This window comes from Pseudorca crassidens, chromosome 1, assembly GCF_039906515.1.
Source record: "Pseudorca crassidens isolate mPseCra1 chromosome 1, mPseCra1.hap1, whole genome shotgun sequence".
Classification (NCBI taxonomy): domain Eukaryota; kingdom Metazoa; phylum Chordata; class Mammalia; order Artiodactyla; family Delphinidae; genus Pseudorca; species Pseudorca crassidens.
The window spans coordinates 179,149,868-179,174,940 of NC_090296.1; the positions used below are offsets into that span (position 1 = coordinate 179,149,868).

The 25,073-nt window shown below is 41.8% G+C and overlaps 1 protein-coding gene across 5 annotated transcripts in view; it reads left to right on the top strand.

Annotated features, from left to right (window-relative positions):
* Nucleotides 1–25,073, top strand: part of CAMK1D (calcium/calmodulin dependent protein kinase ID) — a 417,102-nt gene that overhangs the window by 253,490 nt on the left and 138,539 nt on the right. For all 5 annotated transcript variants that reach the window (XM_067701413.1, XM_067701414.1, XM_067701417.1 and 2 more), the window contains exon 3: nucleotides 5,842–5,916. In XM_067701413.1, coding sequence (XP_067557514.1) covers nucleotides 5,842–5,916 — 75 coding nt within the window. The remainder of the gene's footprint in view (nucleotides 1–5,841; nucleotides 5,917–25,073) is intronic.

The following is a 25,073-nucleotide window of genomic DNA, read 5'->3' on the forward strand; positions in this document are numbered from 1 at the left end:
GATTTTTTGCATGAATTAACTTTAAAATGGTTTCCTGGCTCTTTCTAGGGTTTTCTTGCTTGGCTGTCAGTTACCATGCAGGCAGAAGTCTGCCTCACTGCCCATATGCTGTTTTCCCATTCAACTTTTCTCTCCCTCTCTCTGCCCTGGGCCCACTTCCCTCTATCCACCTCTTCTGTCCATTATTGCAGATTATGGAGACTTTAGAGAAGATTACCACCTAAACCATTTACCCTCTGTACATAGATATACCAGACAGTGCTTACTTTGGGCCTGGTAGATAAGTGATTAAAATTAAGAGAGGGGCTTCCCCGGTGGCGCAGTTGTTGGGAGTCTGCCTGCCGATGCAGGGGACGTGGGTTCGTGCCCCGGTCTGGGAGGATCCCACGTGCCGCGGAGCGGCTGGGCCCGTGAGCCACGGCCACTGAGCCTGCGCGTCCGGAGCCTGTGCTCCGCAACGGGAGAGGCCACAACAGTGAGAGGCCCGCGTACCGCAAAAAAAAAAATTAAGAGGTTCTTTTCATCGCAGAGTTGCTTTCAGTGACATTATTCTTTTGAATTACGCATAGCTTAGAAAGGACTGCTGTTTGAGGGTGGACATTCCTCATGTTTGGAGGCCCTCTTGGCCGTGTTTTGGAGAGACCGAGTACTGACCTACAGGTATTTAGTATGCAGGGTTAACAGAACCTTGGTTTTCATTTGCTTGTAGCTGAGATGCCCCACCTCTTCTCTCTGTCCATTTTCTTCCCCCTTCTGATGATACCAGCAGATGTAGGCTGATGCAAGGCTCTTCCTAATTGTAATTTCTGGACTCCTAACTGTTCCTTCTGCTTCTGAATATCTCTGCCTCTGGTTCCCTTTGACCCGCTGGGATTTCATCTGTCAGGACGTGTATAACCAAGTATCTTGAGAGCTTCCAGTAGCGTTCAGGATAGTAGAAGAAATCTCTGCCCCACTCCCCTCAGAAGTGGATATCATATTGTTAGTTATGAAATTTAATGCTTTAGGTGTGGTAATTCTGTGCAGATAACTGAATTTATGTGAACTGTTAGGTATTCTCATAGTTACTAGTTAATATGAAGTTATAAGTGCTTGAACAGGGTCTTGGGAGTTAGAATCTTGGCAATTCCAGTTACTAGTAGTATGACCTTGGAACACTTTCTTAGCCTCCTGGGGGTCTTAGTTTTCCTCTTTTAAAAATAGGGAGAATGATAGCTACTTTGTAGGATTGCTGTATTAAATGAAATCCTTAAAAATACTTAGTATAGTTTTGACACAGACTTAACACTCAGTAAATGGTATGTAGAAAACAGCTATGTAAGTGGGGCCTAAAGAAAGTTATAAAATTAGTTCACCAGGTTTAGATGTGTTACATCCCAGGGGACTAAGGAAATCGCACTTATCGCAAAAAAGTCACAGTTGAAATATTTGAGAAAACAATATGAGAGATGTCGGCAAATTTTCCAGATATGAAAAAGGTAGACTGTGAGATGTATAGACGGGGAAATTTGGCTCCAATGCACAGCAAAGTTCTGGAACAGTAAATTAAGCATATGGTTTATAATCATTTAGTAAAGACTGTAGTAGTTGCTAGAAGTCACCATGGGTTTACTAAGAACAAAACTTCCCAAACATTCCATTTCCCTTTCAAATAGTATTATGTGCTGTGTAAAAGTGAGGAATGCCACTTCAGCCGAGAATCTAATTGTCTACTTATGGTTAGTACAGTAAACTATGGGCTAAGACTGCTGGGTTTGTAACTCAGCAGCCGTTGAAGCCAGCTGATTAATGTCTTGGTTTTCTTGATGGGGTCTCTGGTGGAATACCATGGAGTTCTGGCATGTGACTCTCACTTAAGACTTTAACTAGGAATGTAGATGAAGACATACGGTATGAATGTGTACCAACAAAATATGCAGATGGCCCAAAGTGGAGAGGGGTGGTAACTATAATAGAAGAGAGAATCAAAATTCAGAATATTTCTGATCATTTGAAGCATTGCATGGGACCCAAAAGATTGAGTCGAATGAAGCTAAAGTGAAGACGTTAAGCTCAAAAGGTCAAGCCTGAGTAAGAAAGGAGATCTTGTTTGGCAGAAGTTCAGGTAAGAATGATCTGGTCATTTAATTGACCCTAAACTTTATATTCTCCCATTCATCCATCCAGTCATTCATTAATTCACTCTAACATGTATTGAGAGTACTACCTGCCATGCCCTTTTCTTACCATTGGGGAGACAGTAGTGAACAAAATAGTCAAAAATCCCTACCCCCATGGAGCTTATCTTCTTCATATGCCAACAGTTGTGCAGCTGCCTAAAAAAAGTGAACCTAATGTTAGACTTTATTTGCAAAAAGTATAATATCCAGCTCATGATGGTTAATAGTTCTACTCTGTTATTTAATATGTTGTTCTTGGTGCTATATCTTACACTGGGATCATTACTTTCAGTTCTGAATGCTCTAGTCTGGACAAACAAGAGTGACAATAACATGATGGTAGGAATATAAACCATGCTGAAGGGAAATTGGTCGATGATAGGAAGAGTAAACTAAGTAGGGAAATTATAGCCCTCAAATATTTGCAAGATACATGAGACGAGTTTATATGATATGTAAGCTTGTTCTGTGTGGCTCCCAGGAGTCAATACTAATTATGACAAGGGTGATTTCTGGTAAACAGAAGAAAGATTGAGCTCCGTGAGGGCTGAGATGTCGCTGCTGTGATTCCTAGTCATGTGCCTGGTACATGGTGGGCGCCCAGAGATGTGTGGATGGATATTCACATGGCATTTTGTGACGATAACCTAGGTACTGAAATAACGTAAAAAATTTAAGTTCAGTTTTTGTGTATCTTTTTGCGGTACACGGGCCTCTCACTATTGTGGCCTCTCCCGTGTGGAGCACAAGCTCCAGACGCGCAGGCTCAGTGGCCATGGCTCACGGGGCCTAGCCGCTCCGCAGCGTGTGGGATCTTCCCGGACCGGGGCACGGACCCGTGTCTCCTGCATCGGCAGGCGGACTCTCAACCACTGCGCCACCAGGGAAGCCCTAAGTTCGGTTTTTGTATATCTTAAGGAATCTGAGGGTGGAATAAAGTACCTGAGAACAGCTCTGAGGGATCAGGATGTTTTCTTCGATCACGTTCGAACATTTACAAGTGAATTAAACCACTTTTCTTAAGAGACATTTAAGAGGCCATTTTAAGATTTCTTTGAAATTTCTAATATGCTTATTCACACGTTACCCAACCCAGCTCAACCTCCATCATTTTTTGAGGGCTTCCCCATAATTCTGACCCAGGGCCTTGCTTTCTCTGAATTTAACAATTCTGCAGAGCGTAACGTTAAATTCTTCCCTAATTGCTTCATGGGTCTCCCCATCAAGGTGATAAGATTTTGGAGGGAAAAACCTTATTTTATAGTTTTCTCGTATCAGACACAGAGCAGAAAGTCAGGAAATGATGACTGCTTGCTTGATTCATCCGCTAAGAAGGAGAGTCAGTAGCAATAGCATTTCAGCCACTGTAAGAACTCATGTAAGACATAACGGTTAAATAGACTTTAATTTCTCTAGCCCCTGCATACAAAGAAGGGATTTATGTTCTTAATTTATTAGAGTCTCCTACGTTGCCGGGCATGTGCTTTGTACGTAGTTGACTCTTTGTATATAGCTGAATATTAATGGCTGTGGTCCAGGGCTCAAGTTGTCTTCTTGGCTAAACCTCCGAGGGGAGCTGGGACTCCAGGTACAAACCCCTAAGCCCAGCTTGGAGGCTCATTGACTGGGATTCATGTACTTGGGTGGCCGGATCTAGCACCCAGTTACATTTGAATTTCAGATAAACAACAGTGCAATGTTTGGGACACACTTATATTTAAAGTGTTCATTGTTTATCTAGAATCAGACGTTAACTGGGTGCCCTGTATTTTATCTGGCAACTCTCCATATAGACCCCATTCTTTTCGTGGTCCCGTGAATCTAAGCTGCTAATTAACCCCTAAATTAACTTCACTGAAAGAAAATATTCGTGCCCATGTGATTGATTCCAATGGCAACTTTTTTTAATTGAAAAGTGGGAAAATCCATGCGCTGTATACTGTTGTTGTCATATTCTTTCAGGTGTGTCCAATAATGATACTTCCACGGACACCTAGGGTCTCAGCAGTTCCAAATTAATCTCTCATGGTTTCCTTGGTGGCATAGTTTAGCTGGTTCACATGATATGTTCCTGATGTTATTTTGCTCAGACACCACAGAAACCATTGCTAACAAATAATCAGGTTCTCCACGTTAGAAGCGGGTGAAATGTGAATTTGGGATACTCTGTCTTCTCACTTCCTACACATCAACTGCATTGGCTAATAAGAGCCGCAGCAATCAAAGCAAAACATTACCTCTCCTGGTTAATTCTTCTGTTCTCTTCTTTCATCTGCTCAAAGGGAAGATAATATTCCTTATAAACTTCTTTTGAGGGGAAGACAGCTCACACTTAGGAAAGTTGCATCCATTTTCCCTAAATAAATAATGACTTGCCGTTCAGGAGCAAAAGCCTTAAATATCATTTATTCATTCAGCAAACCTTTATCAAGCAGCTCTATGCTAGGTACTAAGTGGAAACAGAATGAGTAAGATGTAGTCCCTGCTTTCAAGGGTTCACAGGAATCTGCCCGTTCAGTGCTTGCTTTTAAATGGCTCAGCAGTCATTTCAGAGAAAAAGTGTGTAGTAAGAGCTAACTAGCTCATAATGAAATGATTCTTCTCTCAAATGCTTTCAACAAATACCAAACCTTACATTCCGAGCAGAGGCTGTTCCTAATCGGTATTTCCAAGGGCTAGACTTGGACTGGTTCCTTCTCCCTTTGTTCAGTCATTAGGACTTTGCTGCTCCCAGTGTGGCCCGCAGACCAGCAGCATCAGCATCTCCTGGGAGCTTGTTAGCAATGCAGACTCCCGGGCCCTGTCCTGGACCCACTGAATCAGAGTGTGCAGTGGAACCAGGACCCCAGGTGATTCATGTGCACATGGCCCTGAGGTTTGAGAAGCCCTGGTTTGATACAGAATTTCTCCAGCTCCACGTTGTGTGGGATGATCATCTGAGGATCTTGTTGAGGCAGATTCCTGGGCCCCAGCCTCAGGGATTCTGATTCTGTATGACGGGGCCCAGCCTGAGAATTTGCATTTCTCACAATCTCCCAGGAGATGCTGGTGTCGCCTGTTTGGGAAGCACTCTTGGGGTAGCACCAGTCTAGCTCGCTTGGGGTATTGAACTGACCTTTGTTGGCGATGGTGACTACAGCCCCCGTGAGGAGCTCAGTCTGGTTTTCCATTGCTTACGCTGGAGTCAGGAACATGAGGACGAAACTGTCCCCTGGACCATCTAGCCTGTTGCGGGGACGGATTTGCATACAGTGGACTATTCAGGCCAGTCTGTTCTGGCTGTTGTGAGACTACAGAAGAGGGAGCAATTAAATTCTCCTTGGGGGCTGAGCCATTTGAGTTGGGCCCTGCAAGATAATAGGATTTTGGCCCATTCCTGGGATTCATACGAATAAATGCCAGGAGAGTGGGATATACATGAAGCAGTGATAGTTAATCCAGTATTGCTACATTGTGAGATATAGAGCCTCCAGAAAGAAGAGCAGAGAGCATGGGAGATGGGTCTGGGAAAAAGTTTGGGGACAAGATGGAGAGGTGTCTTAAAAATGTCACCTTAAGGAGTTTCGATTCTGTCTTAGAATTTTTTGCTATAATGACATCTGTTTGTTTTTTTTTTTAAAAAAAGTTTGCATGTCTCATACTTACTATTCTGTGTGTGTGCTTTTTTTTTTTTTTTTTTCAGGATTAAGCATGAAAATATTGTGGCCCTGGAAGACATCTATGAAAGCCCAAATCACTTGTACTTGGTCATGCAGCTGTAAGTACCTGATTTAATTGATGAGTGCAGACCAGGGGTTGCAAACTCAAATGCCTAAAGGGCCAGGTGGTAAAATAAATTAATGGAGTGGGCGGGGCAAGACAGCAGGGAGTGGTGAGAACTGTAGGGCAGTGGGCAAGAATGTGTCTGTCTAAGAACAGTGGTCTTTAGACCTCACTTGGTCTCATCTGCAGCTGCTGGATCAGACCGAAAATCTGGAGTCCTCACAATGGAATCCAGTGCTACTGTTGCAGGGTCGCTCTATCTAGGATGATGTCTCTTTTGCTTTTTTAATGTGCAAGGTCCAAATGTTGCTTCCTGAAAGCACTTCAGTGGGCCCACTGTGAATACACTCTGCTCCTGTCTCCAGGAGAAACTCCCACCCTTGTCTTCATTTCTAGGGAGGCTGGGGGATGGCAGCAGATGGTAGCTGTGTGTTCTGTCCCTTCCCTTCTCCTCTTCTGCTGGCAGATAAATGCACATGTGATTCATGCCAAACATACGAGACGTATAATTGGAGTTGGACTATGCCATTATCATAGTCCCCCTTTAGAATATTTCTGCGTTCCAGTAACTCTGGAGCTTACCAGAAGGTGGAAGAAATAAGAAAGCCGAATATCTAGGTAGAGGCTATACTTGAACAGGTGTTTTTTTGTTTTTTGTTTTTTTTATGTGAGGTGAAATTAGCCTGCCCACATACACAAATGCTTTATTCTAAGTGATGTAATTCGTAGGAGTATTCCAGGACTAAACTTGTTATAATTAAGTGACGGAAGCTGTATCAGAATGTACATGTTCACCGCGACTTGAGTAAATTCTGGAACGCTTTGTTATTGAGCTTAATGACCAAAGAGGATTTTTGCTGAAGGTCAGAATATATACTTAAATTTCATTATTTATTATGATTTTCAGACTTTGAATTTCCAAAGGTATTTAGAAGATTTGAGGGTCAGGCTAACAATTTCTTTTTCGTCAATTTTCCTTTTTCTTATGAATGTTTAAACAACACATTAACTTGGAATCATGTTAGGATGCAAATAAGTTTTCATCAATGCATTTATTTAATCTTTCATTATTTTTAAAGTATTTTTAGTAGTTTATGACACTTTAAACACTTACAAAAGTGTCCAAGTTGGAAGCATGTGGGCAGTTTTTCTCTGACAAATGACAGTCCTAGGTGATGACCAGCAGTTTTACAGGTTTGTGTGTCGTTGTCGGCCGTTAGGCAGTGACTGGTGACTCCATGTTAATTTTCAGTATCCTAAGTGCGATCTTTCCTAGTTCCTTGCTATTCTGTTTGTTTTATGATTCACCACATTTCTAGTTCCCCCCAGATCTGATATCCTTCCTAGAAACTCATGTGACTTTCTTTTATGCAGAATCAACTCTTAAAGAAGCAGGTGAATCACTTTCCCATCAAATATTGACTGCCCAATAGGAAAAACAGAACATTTTGGGGACAAGAAAAAGCCCCACAAAATGTCTGTAGTACATTTAAATGTGTGCTTTTTTATTGGCAATGCAAAAAGCAAAATATTAATACTTGAATCCAAAGCTATATGCATTCACTTGCTTTAAGTTCTCTGTTTATGAAACCGTCACTAAATAAGAGGAAACACCCCAAATATGTACGTCTCAGCTCTGCCTCTTACTGGCTGGGTGAACTTTAGCAACTAACTGGGCCTTTCTACTTTCTCTATGGAATTATTTTATCAGTTTGTCTCTGCAGATGGTCTTTAATTTTATGAGATAAAGTTCAAGTACATTTGAATTCTACCTTTCTAAGCAACTTGATCGTATACTTATGAGCAGTAGTGTATATGAAGATAGGTTGGCAGGAGAGCATGAAAGTGTCCAGAATGGGATGAACTTCAGAACATTTCTCTTACTATTTTATTGTTTTCAGTGTGTAAGTCTTCCATATCTTTGTTGAATTTATTCTGAACTATTTTTTTTGATCTTGTTGTAAATGGGTTTTTACTTCATTTTTCCAGTGACTTGTTTCTGTTATAAAAATACAGTTGATTTTTGTACCTTAACTTACAATCTTGCTAAATTCACTTATTGTTTGTAGTAGTTGTTTTGTGGATTTCTTAGCATTTTCTATCTAAACAATCATGTCATCTGCAATTTACGTTGATTCTGGTTGGTCCCCAAAGGAATTCTATTTGGTAAAACACTGATAGTTTAGTCCTAAATATTAAGTGTATTTGAATGTCGTAATTATACTCCTTTAAAATGTTTTATGTCAGATGTTTTGAAAATTCAAATTGACCTCCCTCTTATTCCTTCCTCTCCTCCATTCGTTATCTTAATCAGTGAGATTTTTAAAAAAGCAATGGCAAAAAAGAAAGAAAGGGAGGGAGGGAGGGAGGGAGGAAGGAAGGAAGGAAGGAAGGAAGGAAGGGAAGGAAGGAAGGAAGGAAGGAGACCCTTAATGGATCAGAATATAATCCTGAGAAAATCTTTGGTCTGGTTTGAGAATTTTGTGGGCTTCATTGTTATTTTTGTTGTTGTGTTTTAGTTTTTGTCAGTAAGACTCAATAGTTTTCGCTTGTGAGACCCCTGTATTTTTTCTGCCTGGGTCAGCGGAACATGGGTTGGTTTGTTTTTTTTAAGAGTTTAGAAAGTCCTTGATTCCTAAATACTTGGGGATGATCTAGAACACAGCATTTGAGAGGGACTTTAGTTCACAGTATTTGTGCCTGGGAGGTTTCTGGTTTCCTAGGAAACATCGTCTTGGGCACTGGCACTCAGATATAATAGGGGATGCTCAGTAGTAATTTTATTACTTAGCTAATTGCTATTTCGACTCTGAGTACTGTAGCATGTTTGTTCCTTCGCTACTGCAGCAAAGGAAATTTGATTGTTTATAGAGTTCTATATTTAAATTTGATTCGGGGTTTGGGACAAATATCTTTTTTTCCCCAGAGTGCTATTTTTTCGAGCATTCTTCTCTTTTTTCAGTTCTTTTTTATTATTATTGAGAGATAATTGACTTATAACATTTTATTCATTTTAGGTGTACAGCATAATGAATAGTTCTTTTTGGGAACATTCTTCCTTAGATAGTGTGAGATCAAAATGACATTGAAGTAAATTACAGAAGAAAGGTCAGTTTGTTTAAAGTTTATTTCTGGTCTGACTTTGCTTGTGGGGTGTTAGCCCACAAGCTGGGCTTGAGGTTATCATATTCACCAGATCCGAAGTAAACTCCTGAACGTTTCACAAAATCTGCTTTCTCCTGCTGTCTGTCTCATCCCAGCAGATGGTAAACTTCTTTCTTCCAGTTGCTCAGGCCAAAACCCAAAGTCTTCCTTGACTCACCTTTTTTCTCTTAGGCCCTACAGTCCCATCCATTGGCAAACCCTGTGGTCACCAACTCGAGACTATCTCAAGAATCCAGCCACTTTCTCTTCATCTCCACCATCATGGATAAAACTTATCTTTCTTCCCCCATCCTTTCCCCACTGCACTGGTCTTTCTCAGCATGTTAGCCAGACCTTGTCATGCCTCTTGAAAACTCCTACTGGCTTCCCATCTCAGAGTACAAGACCAAGTCCCTTTTTTTTGGCCGCACCGTGTAGCATGCAGGATCTTAGTTCCCCAACCAGGGATTGGACCCAAGCCACAAGCAGTGGAAGCGGGGAGTCTTAACCACTGGACCACCAGGGAAGTGCAAAGACCAAGTCCTTGTAGCAGTCTCCAGGGTCTTCTGTGTCCAGACCCCCTGGTCACCTCTCTGACCTCACCCCCCCACTCCTCTCGCATTATTTCATTGCTGTTCCTCAGACACACCACGCCTTTGCCACCACGGACCTTTGTTCTGCTTGGAACACTGTCTCTTTGATATCTTCGTGCCATCATGGAAATATTAGAAATATTAGAATTTCTGCCAAATGTCACCGTTTCAATGAGATATCATTCCCCAACACCCTGAAAGAGCACCTCTCCCTACCGTCTCTTGCCACACACACGTTCATTCCTGGCCCCCTGCCCAGCTTGATTTTTCTCTGTAGCACTTGTCACCATCAGAAAACGTATCTCTGCTTTGTTCTCTGCTAGAAGCATGCTGGTACATTACGGTAGGCACTTACGAAATATTTGTTCCATTAATGATTACATATAATAGGAATAGTGGTTAACACTTATTTATTCACTCATTTAATCCTATCACAAACTCAGGAGCAACTCTCTCGTTTTTTTTTTTTTAACTTAAACTGCATACAGCATATATATTTTTTAATTTAAAAAAAATTTTTGGCCGTGCCGTGTGGCATATGGGATCTTAGTTCCCTGACCAGGGATCAAACTCATGCTCCCTGCACTGGAAGTGCAGAGTCTTAACCACTGGACCGCCATGGAAATCCTCAGGAGCAACTCTTATCCCAATTTTACATGAAGAACCTGAGCAGAAAACTTGGATCATTTATCCAAGCCAGCAAGTGACCCAGTGAATACACTTAATGAAAGGAATACAATACACTGATGACATTTTCTAGGAAAAAATCTTGTAGGTAATATTAATGTGAATAGTTCAGTTTACCTTGAAAAATGTATTACTTATGATTCCGTAAATGCTTAGCTAACTATAAAATGCCCTGTATATTGTAGTGGTTTGTGAGGGGAATAAAATTTACTGCATAATATCACAGAAAGTCACTAAACCAACCTCAGTTCATTCACAGCAGTGATTGTGTTTCTTTCTTAATTTTTTCAACTAATGAAGGGATGGATGAACGTGTTTTACCAGTATTGTGATTTGCTGCATTGTGCATATTCCATGCGAGACAGAGAGATTTCTAATATTTCTGATAGTCCTTTTATTCCAGGACAGCATTAAGATATGTACAACTAGTTGCCCGCTGAGCCTGAAAACTAATGATTAAACACACGTTCTTTCAAGAATGTTAATTGGATTCCTGAGCAGTCCAAGACACAAAAATATATGCAGCTTCCAAGAGAAAATATGATTTATCTACTCCACTAGCTGGTGCATGAATCTGTTTGAACAGTTCCCTGTTTGTGGGTTGCCAGTGTTATTTCATGTGGATATTGTATTCATAATTCATACTGTGTGTTCCCAGAAACAGTTTTAATTAGAACACAAATTATGACTCCCAACAGAAAGTCTTTTGTAAGTAGCCAAGCATAATAATGAAGACAGAAGTGTTTCTGACTATGACACCTTCATATATTTACATATAATTTACCAAAATCTTCTCTCTGTTCACAACAGGCACTAATTGAGAGCCCAGAGGGCCTGTGGCCTCTGTTCAGTATTGGGTGGGTGGGCAGGGGCTTGGGGGACACACATGAGGTGCAGTCGGGGGATTCCATGGCTCTCTTTTTGGAGGAGCAATCATAACCCACCAGCACTGCACCCCTCAAGGTTTGCGCAGGAAGCTCTGGATCACCAGGAAGTCCTCAGTGGAGGAAACGGCCTCAGGTGGAGGGGGATTAGGACGTAGCCAGATGGATGTGCTGGGCATGGTGTAGGTGGGGGGAGCCATGCTCCAGGCTGAAGGGCTGTCACGCAGAGAGGCTTTAAGGAGCCTGGGTGGGGTGTGTGGGGCTCAGTCTGTGGGGACTTCAGTTTGTGAGAGGTTTAGTCTGTGAGGGGTTCAGGCTACGAGGGGTCCAATCTGTGAGGGGTTTAGAATGTAGGGGGGGTCCAGTCTGTGGGGATCTGTTCTTTGCGGGTTTCAGTTTATGGGGGATCCAGTCTGTTGTGAGCGGTCCAGTCTGGGAGGAGTTTAATCCGTGGAAGGTCCAGTCTGTGGAGTGTTCAGTCTTTGAGGGGCACCATCCGTAAAGTGCTATCTGTTGGGGTCTGCCTTTGGGGGTTCAGCCTGTATGCGGTTTTGTCCTGTGGGGTTTCAGTCTGGCTAGGATGGGGGACTGTGTGACATCTTGGTGGGAGATATGGCTGGAGACCTGGGCAGAGGCAAAGCCAATACTGCAGCTGCTGCTTCTTTGTCATCCTCCAGGCTAATTACTTAATATGCTTTTATTGTTTATCCTGCCACTGGAAAACCTACTGAGAGTTAAAGAGTTTAGAGAGTTAAGGAGGAAAAGAAAAGAGAAAAGCCAAGGTCCAAGATAATCATGAACCAATTTTACCAGGTTCAGCTGTTTGAAATTGCCAACATACAATCACATTTTTTAGATCTTCCTTTTTTAATGTAAGCACTTAAAACTGTAAATTTTCCTGTTAGCACTGCTTTTCCTGAATCCCATAAGTTTTAGTACGTTGTGTTTTTATTTTCATTTGTCACAAGATATTTTCTCCTTTCCCTTGTGATTTCTTCTTTGACCCATTGGCTGCTTGAGTGTGTTGTTGAATTTCTACATATTTGTGAATTTTCCAGTTTTTCTCCCACTGTTGATTCCTACTTTCCTTTCATTGTGATAGGAAGAGATACTTTGTATGATTTCAATCTTTTAAAATTTATTCAGTTTTTTTGTGTTTTGTGGCCTAACATCCTGGAGAATGTTCCATATGAACTTGACAAAAATGTGCATTCTGCTGTTGTTGGATGCTCTGTTCTGTGTATGTCTATTGATCCGATGGGCTTGTAGTTCAAGGCCTCTGTTTCCTTATTGATGTTCTGTTTGGCTGTTCCGTCTATAATGGAGAGTAGCATATTGAAGTCTCCTCCTATTTTTACAGAGCTGTTTCTTCCTTCAATCCTTTCAATGTTTGCTTCATATATTTTGGAGCTCTGATGTGTAATACATGTTTGATGTGTGTATCTTCTTGGTGAGTGGATCCTTTTATCAATGTATAATGTCCTTCTTTGCTTCTTACAACAGTTTTGACTTTTTTTAAACATCTTTTTTGGAGTATAATTGCTTTACAATGTTGTGTTAGTTTCTGCTGTGTAACAAAGTGAATCAGCTAAACATATACATATACCCCATGTCCCCTCCCTCTTGCGTCTCCTTCCCACCTTCCCTATCCCACTCCTCTAGGTGGTCACAAAGCACGGAGCTAATCTCCCTTTGCTATGCGGCTGCTTCCCACTAGCTATCTGTTTTACATTTGGTAGTGTATATATGTCCATGCCACTCTCTCACTTGGTCGCAGCTTACCCTTCTCCCATCCATGTCCTCAAGTCCATTCTCTATGTCTGTGTCTTTATTCCTGTCCTGCCCCTAGGTTCATGAGAAGCATTTTTTTTTTTTTTTGATTCCATAGTTAGCATACGGTATCTGTTTTTCTCTTTCTGACTTACTTCACTCTGTATGACAGACTCTAGGTCCATCCACCTCACTACAAATACCTCAGTTTCATTTCTTTATATGTCTGAGTAATATTCCATTGTATATATGTGCCACATCTTCTTTATCCATTCATCTGTCAGTGGACACTTAGGTTGCTTCTATGTCCTGGCTATTGTAAATAGAGCTGCAATGAACATTGTGGTACATGACTCTTTTTGAATTACGGTTTTCTGAGGTTTATACCCAATAGTGGGATTGCTGGGTCGTATGGTAGTTCTATTTTTAGTTTTTAAGGAACCTCCATACTGTTCTCCATAGTGGCTGTATCTATTTACACTCCCACCAACAGTGTAAGAGGGTTCCCTTTTCTCCACACCCTCTTCAGCATTTATTGTTTGTTGATTTTTTGATGTTGGCCATTCTGACCAGTGTGAGGTGATACCTCATTATAGTTTTGATTTGCATTTCTCTAATGATTAGCAATGTTAAGCGTCCTTTCATGTGTTTGTTGGCAATCTGTATATCTTCTTTGGAGAAATATCTATTTAGGTCTTCTGCCCATTTTTGGATTGGGTTGTTTGTTTTTTTGATATTGAGCTGCATGAGCTGCTTGTATATTTTGGAGATTAATCATTTGTCCGTTGATTTGTTTGTAAAGTATTTTCTCCCATTCTGAGGGTTGTCTTTTCGTCTTGTTTATGGTTTCCTTTGCTGTGCAAAAGCTTTGAAGTTTCATTAGGTCCCATTTGTTTATTTTTGTTTTTATTTCCATTTCTCTAGGAGGTGGGACAAAAAGGATCTTGCTGTGATTTAAGTCATAGAGTGTTCTGCCTATGTTTTCCTCTAAGAGTTTTCTAGTGTCTGGCCTTACATTTAGGTCTTTAATCCATTTAGAGTTTATTTTTGTGTATGGTGTTAGGGAGTGTTCTAATTTCATTCTTTTACATATAGCTGTCCAGTTTTCCTAGCACCACTTATTGAAGAGGCTGTCTTTTCTCCATTGTATATTCTTGCCTCCTTTATCAAAGATAAGGTGACCATATGTGTGTGGGTTTACCTCTGGGCTTTCTATCCTGTTCCATTGAGCTATGTTTTGTTTTTGTGCAAGTATCATTACTGTCTTGATTACTGTAGCTTTGTAGTATAGTCTGAAGTCTGGGAGCCTGATTTCTCCAGCTCCATGTTTTTTTGTTTTTTTGTTTTTGCGCTATGTGGGCCTCTCACTGCTGTGGCCTCTCCCGTTGTGGAGCACAGGCTCCAGATGCGCAGGCTCAGCGGCCATGGCTTAGGGGCCCAGCCGCTCCGCGGCATGTGGGATCTTCCTGGACCGGGGCACGAACCCATGTCCCCTGCATCGGCAGGCAGACTCTCAACCACTGTGCCACCAGGGAAGCCCTTCTCCCTTTTTTTCTTGATGAATCTGGCTAGTGGTTTATCAATTTTGTTTATCTTCTCAACAAACCAGCTTTTAGTTTTCTTGATCTTTGCTATTGTTTCCTTCATTTCTTTTTCATTTATTTCTGATCTGCTCTTTATGATTTCTTTCCTTTTGATAACTTTGGGGTTTTTTTTTTTTCTTGTTGTTGTTCTTCTTTCTCTAATTGCTTTAGGTGTAAGGTTAGGTTGTTTATTTGAGATGTTTCTTGTTTCTTGAGGTAGGATTGTATTGCTATAAAGTTCCCTCTTAGAACTGCTTTTGTTGCATCCCATAGGTTTTGGGTCGTCATGTTTTCATTGTCATTTGTTTCTGGGTATTTTTTGATTTCCTCTTTAATTTCGTCAGTGGTCTCTTGGTTATTTAGTAGTGTGTTGTTTAGCCTCCATGTGTTTGTATTTTTTACAGATTTTTTCCTATAATTGATATCTAGACTCATAGTGTTGTGGTCGGAAGAGATACTTGATACAATTTCAATTTTCTTAAATTTACCAGGGTTTGATTTGTGGCCCAAGATATGATCTATCCTGGATAATATTCCATGAGCACTTGAGAAGAAAGTATATTCTGTTGTTTTTGGATGGAATGTCTTATAAATATCAGTTAAGTCCGTCTTGTTTAATGTGTCATTTAAAGCTTGTGTTTCCTTATTTATTTTCCTTTCGGATATCTTTCCATTGGCGAAAGTGGGTGTTAAAGTCCCCTACTATTATTGTGTTACTGTCGATTTCCCCTTTTATGGCTGTTAGCATTTGCCTTAGGAGCACTGAGGTGCTCCTATGTTGGGTGCATAAATATTTACAATTGTTATATCTTCTTCTTGGATTGATCCCTTGATCATTATGTAGTGTCCTTCTTTGTCTCTTGTAATAATCTTTATTTTAAAGTCTATTTTGTTTGATATGAGAATTGCTACTCCAGCTTTCTTTTGATTTCCATTTTCGTGGAATATCTTTTTCCATCCCCTCACTTTCAGTCTGTATGTGTCCCTAGGTCTGAAGTGGGTCTCTTGTAGATAGCATATATATGGGTCTTGTTTTTGTATCCATTCAGCCAGTCCGTGTCTTTTGGTTGGAGTATTTAATCCATTTACATTTAAGGCAATTATCGATATGTATGTTCCTATGACCATTTTCTTAATTGTTTTGGGTTTGTTATTGTAGGTCTTTTCCTTCTCTTGTGCTTCCCGCCTAGAGAAGTTCCTTTAGCATTTGTTGTAAAGCTAGTTTGGTGATGCTGAATTCTCTTAACTTTTGCTTGTTTGTAAAGGTTTTAATTTCTCCATCGAATCTGAATGAGATCCTTGCTGGGTAGAGTAATCTTGGTTGTAGGTTTTTCCCTTTCATCACTTTAAATATGTCCTGCCACTCCCTTCTGGCTTGCAGAGTTTCTGCTGAAAGATCAGCTGTTAACCTTATGGGGATTCCCTTGTGTGTTATTTGTTGCTTTTCCCTTGCTGCTTTTAATATTTTTTCTTTGTATTTAAGTTTTGATATTTTCATTAATATGTGTCTTGGCATGTTTCTCCTTGGATTTATCCTGTATGGGACTCTCTGCGCTTCCTGGACTTGATTGACTATTTCCTTTCCCATATTAGGGAAGTTTTCAACTGTAATCTCTTCAAATATTTTCTCATGCCCTTTCTTTGGGACCCCTCTAATTCGAATGTTGGCGCATTTAATGTTGTCCCAGAGGTGTCTGAGACTGTGTTCAGTTCTTTTCATTCTTTTTTCTTTATTCTGCTCTGTGGTAGTTATTTCCACTATTTTACCTTCCAGGTCACTTATCCGTTCTTCTGCCTCAGTTATTCTGCTGTTGATTCCTTCTAGAGAATTTTTAATTTCATTTATTGTGTTGTTCAGCATTGTTTGTTTGCTCTTCAGTTCTTCTAGGTCCTTGTCAAATGTTTCTTGTATTTTCTCCATTCTATTTCCAAGATATTGGATCATCTTTACTCTCATTACTCTGAATTCTTTTTCAGGTAGACTGCCTGTTTCCTCTTCATTTGTTTGGTCTGGGGGGTTTTTACTTTGCTCCCTTATCTGCTGTGTATTTCTCTGTCTTCTCATTTTGCTTAACTTACTGTGTTTGAGGACTCCCTTTCACAGGCTGCAGTTTCATAGTTCCCATTGTTTTTGGTGTCTGTCCCCAGTGGCTAAAGTTGGTTCAGTGGCTTGTGTAGGCTTCCTGCTGGAGGGGACTTGTGCCTGTGTTCTGGTGGATGAGGCTGGATCTTGCCTTTCTGGTGGGCAGGACCACGTCTGGCAGTGTTTTTTGGGGTGTCTGTATTATGATTTTAGGCAGCCTCTCTGCTAATGGGTGCGGTCGTATTCCTGTCTTGCTAGTTGTGTGGCATAGGGTGTGCAGCACTTTAGCTCGCTGGTCGTTGAGTGGAGCTGAGTCTTGGCATTGAGATGGAGACCTCTGGCAGATCTCTCATCGACTGATATTATGTGGGGCCAGGAGGTCACTGGTGGCCCAGTGTCCTGAGCTCGGCTCTCCCACCTCAGAGGCTCAGGCCTGACACCCGACCAGAGCACCAAGACTCTGTAAGCCACATGGCTCAGAAGAGAAGGGAGAAAAAAAAGAAAGAAAATAATAATAATAATAAAATAAAATAAATTTTTTTAAATTATTGAAATAAAAATATTTTTAAGTAATAAAAAAAATAAAAGAATAGAGCAACCAAACCAATAAACAGGTCCACCAATGATAGCAAATGCTTAAAAACTGTACTAAGATAAGCATAAAAATCAGAAGCTAGTCAGTCGCATACAGCAAACCCCAAGTGTACAGTTGCTCCCCACGTCCACCATCTCAATTTGGGGATGATTCGTTGTCTCTTCAGATATTCCACAGATGCAGGGTACATCAAGTTGATTGTGGAGCTTTAATCCGCTGCTCCTGAGGCCGCTGGGAGAGATTTCCCTTTATCTTCTTTGTTCGCACAGCTCCTGGGGTTCAGGTTTGGATTTGGACCCGCCTCTGCGTGTAGGTCGCCGAAGGGCGTCTGTTCTTCACTCAGGCAGGACGGGGTTAAAGGAGCCGCTGATGCGGGGGCTCTGGCTCACTCAGGCCGGGGGGAGGGAGGGGTACGGATGCAGGGCGAGCCTGCGGCGGCAGAGGCCGGCATGACACTGTAGCAGCCTGAGGCACGCTGTGCGTTCTCCTGGGGAAGTTGTCCCTGGATCACGGGACCCTGGCAGTGACGGGCTGCACAGGCTCCCCGGAAGGGATGTGTGGATAGTGACCTGTGCTCGCACACAGGCTTCTTGGTGGCGGCAGCAGCAGCCTTAGCGTCTCATGCCCGTCTCTGGGGTCCGCGCTTTTAGCCGCGGCTCGCGCCCGTCTCTGGAGCTCACTTAGGCGGTGCTCTTAATTCTCTCTCCTCGAGCACCCCGAAACAATGGTCTCTTGCCTCTTCAGCAGCTCCAGACTTTTTCCCGGACTCCCTCCCGGCTAGCAGTGGCTCACTAGCCCCCTTCAGGCTGTGTTCACACAGCCAACACCAGTCCTCTCCCTGGGATCCGACCTCCGAAGCCAAAGCCCGAGCCTCAGCTCCCAGCCCCCGTCCGCCCCGGCAGGTGGGCAGACAAGCCTCTCGGGCTGGTGAGTGCTGGTCGCAGTGATCCTCTGTACGGGAATCTCTCTGCTTTGCCCTCTGCACCCCTGTTGTTGTGCTCTCCTCCATGGCTCTGAAGCTTCCCGCCCCAGCCCAACCCCTGTCTCCACCAGTGAAGGGGCTTCCTAGAGTGTGGAAACTTTTCCTCCTTCACAGCTCTCTCCCAGAGGTGCAGATCCCATCCCTATTCTTTTGTCTCTGTTTTTTCTTTTTTCTTTTGCCCTACCCAAGTACGTGGGAGTTTCTTGCCTTTTGGGAAGTCTGAGGTCTTCTGCCAGCATTCAGTAGGTGTTCTGTAGGAGTTGTTCCACATGTAGATGTATTTCTGATGTATTTGTGGGGAGGAAGGTGATCTCCACGTCTTAACTGCTCTGCCATCTTGAAGGTCCTCTCACAGTTTTGACTTTTTATAACCATGTGTTTAATGCAATCACATTTGTTGTAAAGATTTTTATAATGCTTTTCTGAACAACATCTTACCCATTTTATCCAATTTGAATGAAATTGAACATCTTTCATGAAATCTAATGAGTTCTTTAAAGTATGCACAATTTAAAAATCCCATACGTTATAGAACAATTGTAAAATAATTGGTAGGTAACATCTGGTCACTAATACTCAAATTTGAGAATCCATAAAAGTACATAAAGAGTAGAGCATGTGTAGAATGTAAAACATCAATTTCAGAAATTATCCACTGATTAACTTACATGTTGTACACATATTTATTTGATTTAAGGATACATGTAATGCTGTAGAGTCAGCAATTGGAGCTTATAAAATAAAAAATAGAGATAGCACTGTGGACTTCACTGCTTCTAATTCCCTAGTATATAAACATTTGGAGCTTGTAAAAAGTGTGCATATGCAGTAATAAATTTCTGAATACATCAGATTAGACATTCTGGTTTAAAATGCCCCTGAATTACAATTCTCTCTGATGACTTATTAAAAGAAATAGGCTCTCTAATCCAAGCAAACCAATTTCCTAGGATTTCTCTCATGTCTTCCCAGTTTCTAAAATGCTCTTTCTCCTCTTCTCAGGCATCTAGACCCTCTCTTTTCTTTTAGACCATCAGACTAAACCCCTCATTATCCTGCCCAGGCTCCTTAATGCCTCTTTTTGTACCAGCCCTTCAGCTTGGAGTACAGCCTCCCAGCCCACCCCATGCCCAGCACATCCATCTGGCTAAGTCCTAATCACCCTCCACCCAAGGGTGTCACCTCCACTAGAAGTGACCTGTGACCCCAGAGCATTCTGCACAAACCTTGCAGAAAGAAATCATTGTATAAAATTGCTCCTCTTTAAAATGTAAGATGTGCACCCCCTGTGGTCCCAGGGGACCAGCCCACAGAGATTCGCTCTTTCCTGAAATGCTGTAACATTTTAAATGTGTACCGGTCATTATGCGTTATGATAACCATTCGTTCATTTACTCAACGAGTACTTCTGGAGCCTCTGACATGTGTCTGGCTTTATTAACCCATGGGGATACAGCAATGAATACAACGAATTCCCTTCCCCTGTAGAGCTTACATTACAGCAGAAGAGAGGGACAACAGATAAACAGTTCACTTCATAAACAAGTTAGTATATACCGGACAGTGGTAAAGTTTATCGAGAAAAGTAAAGTCAGGGGGATGTGGAATGCTGGAAGGTGGGTGAGTGGTTTGCTATTTTATATACAGTCAGGGGAGACCTTTCTGAGAAGATGACATTTGAGCAAAGACCCGAAGAAAATGATGTAATGAGCCACGTGGCTAGGCCTGACTTCATGGGTGTGTGCCCAGTGTGGGCACACAGAGCCCCATGCCCAGGAGGGTCCCGTTCTCGGGGTTCAGTGCTTTGCACTTGCCATCTTAAAATTCTTAATAATTGACTCTGAATTTGTGTTTTGTAAGCAAAGTCCCTTGGAGGGACTTGGAGCATTGGCTCTTATCAATTTCCAAGTCCTGTCACCTTCCCACCTTCTCCCTTGTTCCCACCTTCCCACCTTCTCCCTTGTTCCCACCCATTGGGGGTCTGGGCATAAGCGGGGGGGTCTGCTCAGATGTTTGCACCCCACACGCCAGTGTAGGCAGAACCGCAGGTGCTATAGGGTCTGCACTCACCCCGCAGGTGAGTATCCCTGTGACCGAAGGAGTGTGACATTAAATAACAGATTAAAAAAACCCACCATGACAGGTTGAGTGCGAGACAGTAGAAGAAAGGAAAAAAAAGGTTTTCCTGTTTTTTGAACACGGGATGTACAGTTTTATTTTGCACCGGGCCCAGCAAATGCTGTGGCCAGCCCTGTGTGTGGCTGTCAGAAAAAGCATCCTGGCAGCACAACCGCAGGCACAGGATGGGGGTGAGCAGCTGCGCCCTGTGGTGGAGGAAGATCAGGGGGCCTGAGAGGCCGGAGGAGAGCCAGTGGGCAGGTGAGCCACTCAACAGAAGGGCCCTGAGAGGAGTGGGAGGCCACGCTGAGTGCGGCCTGGGTTCAGGAGGAGGAAGGGGGTAGCAGGGAAGGGTCTAAGGGGGGAGTTCTGGAACACTCCACAGTTTACTGATGTTGTGGGGCATTTACTTTTCAGTGATCATATCCTGACTTGCCAATTTAAATCTGAGCCCCTGCAGGGCAGAGACTATTGAGTCATGGGATGTAGCCCAAGCTAACCTTGGAAAGAATCTAATCCAACCCCAACTTCTGTCCTTTTGCGGGAATCACTGCCCCTTCCTTGGAATTGTGGAAATTCAAACGATTTTCAGATTACTTCATGGTGAAAGTTGAGGCTCTTCGGTGTAAACTCCCTCACGGTCCCATTGGGAGATTTTGTCAGGCATCTGGTAGGAGATTTGGGGGCGATCTCACAGGACTTATTAAGGACTTCATTTAGGGATGCTGCGAATGGAAAGAGCACGGGACCGGCGCTGGCAGGCACGGGTGCCAGGCTCCCTCCTGCCCCTGACGAGTCCCGTGACAGCCCAGCGCCTGCCCTCCCTGGTCTGTCTATAAAGTGGAGGGTTCTTATTGTTGTTGTTTGTTTACTTGTTTTAGACAAGCCTAAGGTCTCAGGTCTAAAGTTCTGTAGTCTGTTTCATTTGCTGTTTCCATTTTCTCGGTGTAAAACTCCATGAAACAAGTGCAGACATTAGATAATCCAGTACTGTAGTTGGGTTTTCTGCGTTTGCTAGCCCAGCCACTCCATTTCCCAGATATTTTTAAAACCGTGTCTTATCTCTTTGAATCCATGGGGCTTTATAAATAAGGCATGTTGGTGATGAAGCTGGTTCGGCAGCCCTGATGAATGTAGGAAATTTGATGTTTTACAGGGCAGGGCGAATGGGAGTGGCTGGGATTATGGAGATGTTCTCAGGTTGCTCTTTGGAAGCAGGCGTTTACAATTCTGCTAGATCTGGATGATTAACTTTACATTTTTTAAAATTAATTTTTATTGGAGTATAGTTGCTTTACAATGTTGTGTTAGTTTCTACTGTACGGCAAAATGAATCAGCTATACATATACATATATCCCCTCTGTTTTGGATTTCCTTCCCATTTGGGTAACCACAGAGCATTGAGTAGAGTTCCCTGTGCTATGCAGTAGGTTCTCATTAGTTGTGTATTTTATACATAGTATCAATAATGTATATGTGTCAATCCCAGTCTCCCAATTCCTCCCACCACCCTCTTTCCCCCTTGGTATCCATACATTTGTTCTCTAATCTGTGTCTCTATTTCTACTTTGCAAATAAGATCATCTGCACCATTTTTCTAGATTCCACATATATGAGTTAATATGTGATATTTGTTTTTCTCTTTCTGACTTACTTCAAAAAGATACATGCACCCCAGTGTTCATTGCAGCACTACTTCCAATAGCCAGGACATGGAAGCAACCTAAATGTCCATCAACAAAGGAATGGGTAAAGAAGATGTGGTACATATATACAGTGGAACATTACTCAGCCATAAAAAGGAATGAAATTGGTTCGTTTGTAGAGATGTGGATGACGTAGAGACTGTCATACAGAGTGAAGTAAGTCAGAAAGAGAAAACTTTACATCGTGAAATAAAAATCCTTGCTCCTTTTTGGCTCAGACTCTGAAGCTCTGTTCTCCTCCACCCATCCTTGTTTCTCCCAGCTGCCCATCATCTTTTTTTTTCTTCCAGTTTTATTGAGATAGAATTGCCATACAGCGCTGTGTAAGTTGAAGGTGTACAGTACAATGATTTGATTCATGTGTATCATGAAGTGATATCGCAATACGTTTAGTAAACATCCATCATTTACAAAATTTAAAAAATAGAAATTTTTTAAATTTAAAAACTAGAAATTTTTTTCTTGTGATGAGAACTCTTAGGATTTACTCTAACAGCTTTCATACATAACACACAGCAGCATTAATTGTATTTACCGTGTTGTACATTATATCCCGGTACTTATTTATCTTATAACTGGAATTCTGTACTGTTTGACCCAACTTCTTTTATACATTGAAGACTTTGGTGTCTGATGCATCGATTTCTACCCCCTCCCCCAATGTCTGTGCTCAGGATGATCAGTGTGGTACCTTCAGTGTCCCTGTGGACAACCCACATGATAAACCTTTAGTGTTTTTCAGCCAGCTCCTCTCCTGTCACACAACCCCCTGGGCACTTTCCAGAATGGTGTTCCCCGAAGTTGCTTCAGCTCGTAATCTTAATCTTCACCACTCTATGTCTGTTTTCAGCCTTGCTGACAATAATCCCTCAATTTTTTTTATTTCTTGTCTCTTCCTTGGCATTATGGAGAGCCCCCCAGCGCCTCCCTCCTTGGGCTTCCTTACCCAGTCTAAACCCTTTCAGTATCCCCGCGGTCAACATCCTTCCTTCTTTGCCTGCTGTATCCATCTTGCAGATGCAGAACTCGACATCACTGTAACTGCCTGCATCCTCTGTTCCTACATCAGGGCTGCTGGGTACTGCTGGGGGATAGGACACATGTGAGTGGCTTGGAGCTGCTGAAAATTAAATGGTCTCCAATCCCAGCCCAGTCCCAGCACTGCTCAGCTCTCCTTTCGTGTGATTCTGGCAAGATTCTTCTTCCATTCTCTTGTTTTCCACTTAACTCTATACGTTTATCACTCTTCTAAGCTACCTGCTCCAACGATTGGATATTAGAACTGTATGAGCCTTTAAGGATGGTACTTTGTAAATCAACATAAGGATACTAAAATGGTATCGAACTTCTCTGTAAACAAATCCCCCAGAGTTTGGCTGCATTGGTTGAAAAGCAGTTGGAAATCTTTCATCAAAATGTTCAACAGTTTAAGTGCAAAGCAACAGCAGCTTTTGACGTTTTTAGCAAATTGCAGTTATTGAAAACAAAACTTGAAACACATCCCTGTGAAAGAAAGAAACGGAACAAATTCTTGATGAGAGCTCAAATAATGTATAAGAGTTTTGAAATTCTGTGATTGTTCTTTGGAATAACTCAATCTGTGGGCAGTGTCTTGGTGGAGCTCCTATTTTCAATTGGATAATTTTCTGTCTGTTCTGCAGTGGATTGAGATTGGGAAGACTGACCATTTTGCAGCATTCACACGCAGAAAAACATTGTAAAAATCATCAATAGAGATAGTTTACTTGACAGGGTTTGTCTGTTAAAAGAATGGTAGTATTTATCAAAGAAAGGTAGTATTTGTCCAAGAAAGGTAGCAAAATGACAGTAACTATAAAAAAATACTTGGGCTGGAGTATTTATATATTCGATTTAAAATTTACAGTTTAGAATGTTTTTGTTTAGCAGGATTTGCTCTGAATGTACTAGGTATTAAAGCAACTTACAGAGTGGTTTCCAAGTTAAAAATATTATGGCTGATAGAGAAGATCCACTTGGAGGTGTTCGCAGTTTCAAACTTAGTGATTGTAAATTGCAACTTTGAAGACTGTAAACGATTTTTTTTTTTTTTGGAGTATAATTGCTTTACAACGGTGTGTTAGTTTCTGCTGTATAACAAAGTGAATCAGCTATATATGTACGTATATCCCCATATCTCCTCGCATTTGCGTCTCCCTCCCACCCTCCCTATCCCACCCCTCTAGGTGGTCACAAAGCACTGAGCTGATCTCCCTGTGCTATGCAGCTGCTTCCCACTAGCTATCTGTTTTACATTTGGTAGTGTATATATGTGAATGCCACTCTCTCACTTCGTCCCAGCTTACCCTTACCCCACCCATGTCCTCAAGTCTATTCTCTATGTCTGTGTCTTTATTCCTGTCCTGCCCCTAGGTTCTTCATGACCATTTTTTTTTTTTTTTTAGATTCCATATATATGTGTTAGCATACAGTATTTTTCTTTCTGACTTACTTCACTCTGTATGACAGACTCTAGGTCCATCCACCTCACTACAAATAATTCAATTTCATTTCTTTTTATGGCTGAGTAATATTCCATTGTATATATGTGCCACATCTTCTTTATCTATTCATCTGTAGATGGACACTTAGGTTGCTTCCATGTCCTGGCGACTGTAAATAGTGCTGCAATGAACATTGTGGTACATGTCTCTTTTTGAATTATGGTTTTCTCAGGGTATGTGCCCAGTAGTGGGATTGCTGGGTCATATGGTAGTTCTATTTTTAGTTTTTTAAGGAACCTCCATCCTGTTCTCCATAGTGGCTACATCAATTTACATTCCACCAACAGTGCAAGAGGGGTCCCTTTTCTTCACATCCTCTCTAGCATTTATTGTCTGTAGATTTTTTGATGATGGCCATTCTGACTGGTGTGAGGTGATACCTCATTGTAGTTTTGATTTGCTTTTCTCTAATGATTAGTGATGTTGAGCATCCTTTCATGTGTTTGTTGGCAATCTGTATAGAAGATTGTGAGCGATTTTATGA